Below are 4,912 nucleotides of genomic sequence, written 5' to 3'. Positions count from 1 at the left end.
AAATATGAATTAAAATAAATGGCTATGACAGGAAAGATACCAACTCTTAGAAAAGTTGGGCAAAAATTGGATTTTTTCCAAGAATAGTAATTAAGAAAATTATGACCGAGTGGACCGGCCGAGTTGAACCGAGTTAAAAGACCGAGTCGAGTTGGGATGAGTCACCATGGGCCAGCCCGTTTCATCGGCTGGTTCAACTTTTAGGTCAAGTTGAGTTTTCTTTTCCCTTTTTTTCCCTTTTAATTTTTTTTTTTTTTTTCTTCTCTCTTTTGTTTTTGGTTTTAATTATTAATTTGAAGAAACGGAATTTGACTGCAAGAAGAAGAAGAAGAAGAAGAAGAAGAATCAGTGGGAGAGAGAGAGGGGGGGAAGTAGATCTGAAGGCTCATATAGCAGAGCCTCATACGGCGGAGATTCAGGGAGAGAAATCCGGCCAAGGGCGGCTGATTGTTTGGTTCCGATCAAACAAAAATACAAAAATACAAAAATACAGAAGGGGAGGGTTTTTGAATTGCTATGCTGAATGACTGATTTTTCAGCTTTTCGAACGGGCGGATTCAAAAGGAAAATGCCGCGCCCTTATTTTCACAAGCTTGTGCTCTCCTCCACTATCCAAGCTAGGAAATTGGTACTCTGTTGATTCTTTTTCTGTTTGATTTTTTCTGGCTTTTGCTTCCCTTGCTTGTTTATCGAAAAAAATCAGGCTCAACTCCTTTTTCTGTTTCTTTTTCTTTTGGAGTTTCTCTAGTATTGCTCTTTGTGTATCTCGTGCTGTGTTCTTTTGCTCTTCAACGAATTTTCTGATGGAATTAAGCTAAAACCCTGATTTCTATGTTGTTTTTAATCAGGGAAGACGGGGGGAAATTATCGGGATATACTCGATGTTCTTGATGATTTACTTCTCTGTTTGTTAGTTTTGATCAATCGAAGAAGTTATTAGGCTCAAAACTGTTCGTTCCTTGACTATTATTACTGAATTTGGAGCTGAAAGTTTTCATTATTTAAGCTCATTAACCATGTTTTTTTGTTAGTTTCAGCAATCTAAGGCTATGCATTGGTTTTGCTTTCAAAATGATTTCATATTCAGTTTGCATGATTGGGCAGGTTATGTTTCCGTCAGCTGAATATCACTTGGGAGTAAAATCCCAATTTTCTGGGGCTCGTTTTGACTGAATATTCTCAATTCTAGGCCCCTGCCCTTCAAGTTCTCGCTTCTCAGCTTCTAGGGATAGCATTCTTTTGATTTGTTCTAATTTGATGTACAAATATTGCTATTTGCTAATCATAAAAAAAATAAAGGTTTTGCTTCCTATTTCACCAATTCGTTCATATTTTTGAGGTTCTCTGAGAAGAATTATTTCATCCTAAGCTGTGAGATATCATATATATAATAAATCAGAGAATTTTGTGTTCTTTTCCAATACTCTCTTGAAATATCTTGTCAACTGTTAATTGTGGAAATAAACAATCCATTATCATCATTCTTTACCATATGAAGATTATAACTTAATCCCTTAGTAACAAGTACTACTATATCTTTCCATTGTGTCTTAGTGCTAAAGTAGTCCAGTTGAGTAGTTGGGATATAACAGCTCAAGCCCATCGTTAGTAGATATTGTCTTCTTTGGGCTTTCCCTTTTGGGCTTCTCCTCAAGGCTTTTAAAACGTGTCTGTTAGGGAGAGGTTTCCACACCCTTATAAAGAATGCTTCATTCCCCTCGGTTGAGTGTCCTCGTTGACACTCGTTCCTCTCTCCAGTTGATGTGGGGTCACAACCCAGCGTCCTCGTTGGTACACCGCCCGGTGTTTGACTCTGATACTATTTGTATTAGCTCAAGCCCACCACTAGCAGAAATTGTCTTCTTTGGGCTTTCCCTTTCAGGCTTCCAAGGTTTTTAAAATGCATATGCTAGGAAGAGGTTTCCACACTCTTATAAAGAATATTTTTGTTTCCCTCTCCAACCGATGTGGGATCTCACATGGGATCTTAATGGAAGCAAACTAACTTCATTTTCCTTCTGTTGTATTGTTATTCTTGCTATACATTGTGTTAGCTTCGTTTATTCTTGCTGCACATCATGTTAACATACTGCTTTGAGATTGCTTTATTGGTAGTATGAAATTACAAAAGAAAGAGGAAACCCTCAGTTAAGAGAATTTCAAAAGACCTCTCCAATTGGAAAGGAGAGTTGCAAAAGCTATAGTGATGAAATAAGGGGAGCATTTACGCTAAGTCACAACCGTATTAATTATAGCGTGGGAGTTCATTTTCTGGAAGATTCTTATATTTCTTTCTTGTCAGATGCTCTCCAGCAGTAGGCTCTTATAAAATTCTTCGAAAGATGTTTTGTTTCATTTTGAAAGGTAGACCTCCATGGGTGTGTGAGAATAAAAGCTTNATCTCTGATGGAAAATATCTGTGTGGTTGGCTACGGAAACTTTATAGAACTCCTTTGTTTCTTTAATCATAAATCAAGTGTTATATTCCTTTTTCAATAAGGCAACATTTCCCTTTGAATCAGCCTGCTGAATGATCATACCACTGCAGTCGTCTTGTCAGATATGTTCTATTTGTTGGAATGGAGTTAAGTTTCTATATTATCAATCATTTGTGTGACCCCCATCACTGGTCAATATTTACAGAGAATCCCAGAAGCTTTTGTCAGGATGATCAGGGATGAGCTTTCTGGAGTTGCTACCCTTACTGTTCCCGACGGCCATGTTTGGCGTGTGGGTTTGAGGAAAGTCGATAACAAATTTTGGTTTGAAGATGGTTGGCATGGATTTCTTGAGCATTACTCCATACGGGTTGGGTACTTATTAGTATTCAGATACGAGGGAAACTCGGCGTTCTGTGTCTTTATCTTTAATCTTAATACATCTGAAATAAACTACCAATCTGCTGCACTCGGTGGTAATCAAAGGAATAATTACAGCATTCAAAACAGAATCTTTGAAGAATTGGAGGATTATGACATTCCTGAAGCCATTCCTTCCAATCAGTCCATGAATTCTGGTTCTTTGCGGAATAAGCTATTTGGTGATGAATGGAATCCGCACCAATCAAAGTCTGCAAGTACGTTGCAAGCCGAGTATTTATCTACTCGTGATATTGGGGTTCAGTTTAGTGCTATGGAGGTTAAAAAATCTGCAGATGAGGTGAGATTTCAGAATTTGGGTGATGATGTACACAGAATTAAAAAGAGTGGAGGCAAAAAGCGAAAACTTGATTCTAGTAAGCTCCCGTCGCATCGCTTGACATTTTAGCAATGTAAATGTTTGAATTACCTTACCCGTAATTTTCGATCTGCAGGCGAGCACCATCCATCATCTGCTCATAGTGAAGATTTAGGAGACATTCGCTTTAGATTTTATGAAAGTGCCTCTGCTAGAAAGAGAACTGTGACAGCAGAAGAAAGAGAAAGAGCTATCAACTCTGCAAAAGCTTTCGAGCCCGGTAATCCGTTCTGCAGGGTCGTCTTGCGACCATCGTATCTGTATAGAGGTTGTATAATGGTAAGATATTTGGGTTGCTGAAATATATAAATGGATGCTTTTAAATTGAGTTATGCAAGCTCTAACAATGGTAGTCTGCACTCTCTTTTACAGTATTTGCCATCTTGCTTTGCTGAAAAGAATCTAAGTGGGGTTTCAGGATTCATCAAACTTCAGACACCAGACGGGAGACAGTGGCCGGTCCGATGTCTTTATAAAGTTGGTAGAGCGAAGTTAAGTCAGGGATGGTATGAGTTTTGCCTGGAAAATAATTTAGGGGAGGGCGACGTTTGTGTGTTCGAGCTTCTCAGGATGAGAGAAATCGTGCTCAAAGTTACCATGTTTCGTGTCATGGAAGAAGGCGGACGAATGGCTAACCCGAATCCTACCGGGACTATGAATCCTCCTCCGCTGCGAAGTGTTACCCAGATTAAGCTGATCAGAAACTAATACTCCATATTTCCAGGTTACCCTACTGTATCAAACCTCTTTCTTTCTTTCTTTCTTTGTGGTGGCCTGTTGTTTCTGATCTGTTCTTGTGGAATTAGCTGTTGTTTGATGTTCATAATCTTTCCAGGTTGACAGAAAAAAAGGATCCATTTAGAGTTTACGTTCCAAAAAGCTGTATTGACTTTAGTTGTATATAGATTTTCAAATTTTTGTTGATATCAATCCAGACAGTGTTTGTTTTTGGTTCTTTTTTTGTCTGTGTAGTGATTGATAAAGATAGGATCAAAGGAAGAGGAGAACCTCTCTCTTATTGTGTAACTCACTGATTCTTCTTGTTTTGCTTGGAATGGCCTGGTCTTCTTGTGGGCTAGAGAGCCACTAGACTCGAGGGGAGGCCAAGTTAAAAGAAGATAAGGCGAGAGAATAAGGTCCGAAATCCAACATGAAAACATTTATGCTCGAGACCAATTTCTTTCTTGAGCCTTCCACTCGGCTTGGTGAAAGTATCTCATCAAGTTGGACTAGCAGCTCCTTCGACTAGAAGTCTAAGTCGATCGATTGGTCTGAGGTTTGTGCTCTGTCCCCAAAATCCTTTAAAACACACACTACTTTGCATCTACAGATAGATAATCTAAATAAAAGAGTGGACTCTTCTAGTATGGACTGTGGGTGATAGTCTACACTATGAGTACGTGCAACTCTTCTTGAAGCGCTTGTAGCCTCCCCTCAAAGTCATCGACTCGTTGTTTGAGAGTGCATTCATGTTTTAGTTTACTGCTTTTGAAATCTATGCTTGTTTTCTCTTAATTCTGTACTTTATTTTCATATCTCTGGCGGAAGCATTTAAATCCTCGACCAAATTTCAAAGACAAACAAAACTAGTCATGGATTTCAAGAACGTTATAATTGAACGAAGAAACGCATTTATGAAAGTAGTATTTGTACGTTTAATTCTTTATACATGACA

The 4,912-nt window shown here is 38.6% G+C and overlaps 1 protein-coding gene across 2 annotated transcripts; it reads left to right on the top strand.

Annotated features, from left to right (window-relative positions):
* Positions 1-300: 300 nt before the first annotated feature.
* On the top strand, positions 301-4,193 carry LOC111785614 (B3 domain-containing transcription factor VRN1-like). Of its 2 annotated transcripts, none has more exons than XM_023665988.1 (4): positions 301-628; positions 2,644-3,235; positions 3,314-3,516; positions 3,610-4,193. In XM_023665988.1, exons 1-4 carry the CDS (start codon positions 524-526, stop codon positions 3,943-3,945), a joined length of 1,236 nt encoding a protein of 411 aa, XP_023521756.1. In that variant the 5' UTR covers positions 301-523; the 3' UTR covers positions 3,946-4,193. The 2 variants fall into 2 exon arrangements, with proteins under 2 accessions (XP_023521756.1, XP_023521757.1); XM_023665989.1 differs by having other exon boundaries at positions 2,523-3,235.
* The last annotated feature ends 719 nt before the right edge of the window (positions 4,194-4,912 follow it).

Source organism: Cucurbita pepo, unplaced genomic scaffold, assembly GCF_002806865.2.
Source record: "Cucurbita pepo subsp. pepo cultivar mu-cu-16 unplaced genomic scaffold, ASM280686v2 Cp4.1_scaffold000598, whole genome shotgun sequence".
In the NCBI taxonomy this organism is placed as follows: domain Eukaryota; kingdom Viridiplantae; phylum Streptophyta; class Magnoliopsida; order Cucurbitales; family Cucurbitaceae; genus Cucurbita; species Cucurbita pepo.
Note: the sequence above shows the minus strand (reverse complement) of the source record. Positions and strands in the feature narration are given on the sequence as shown.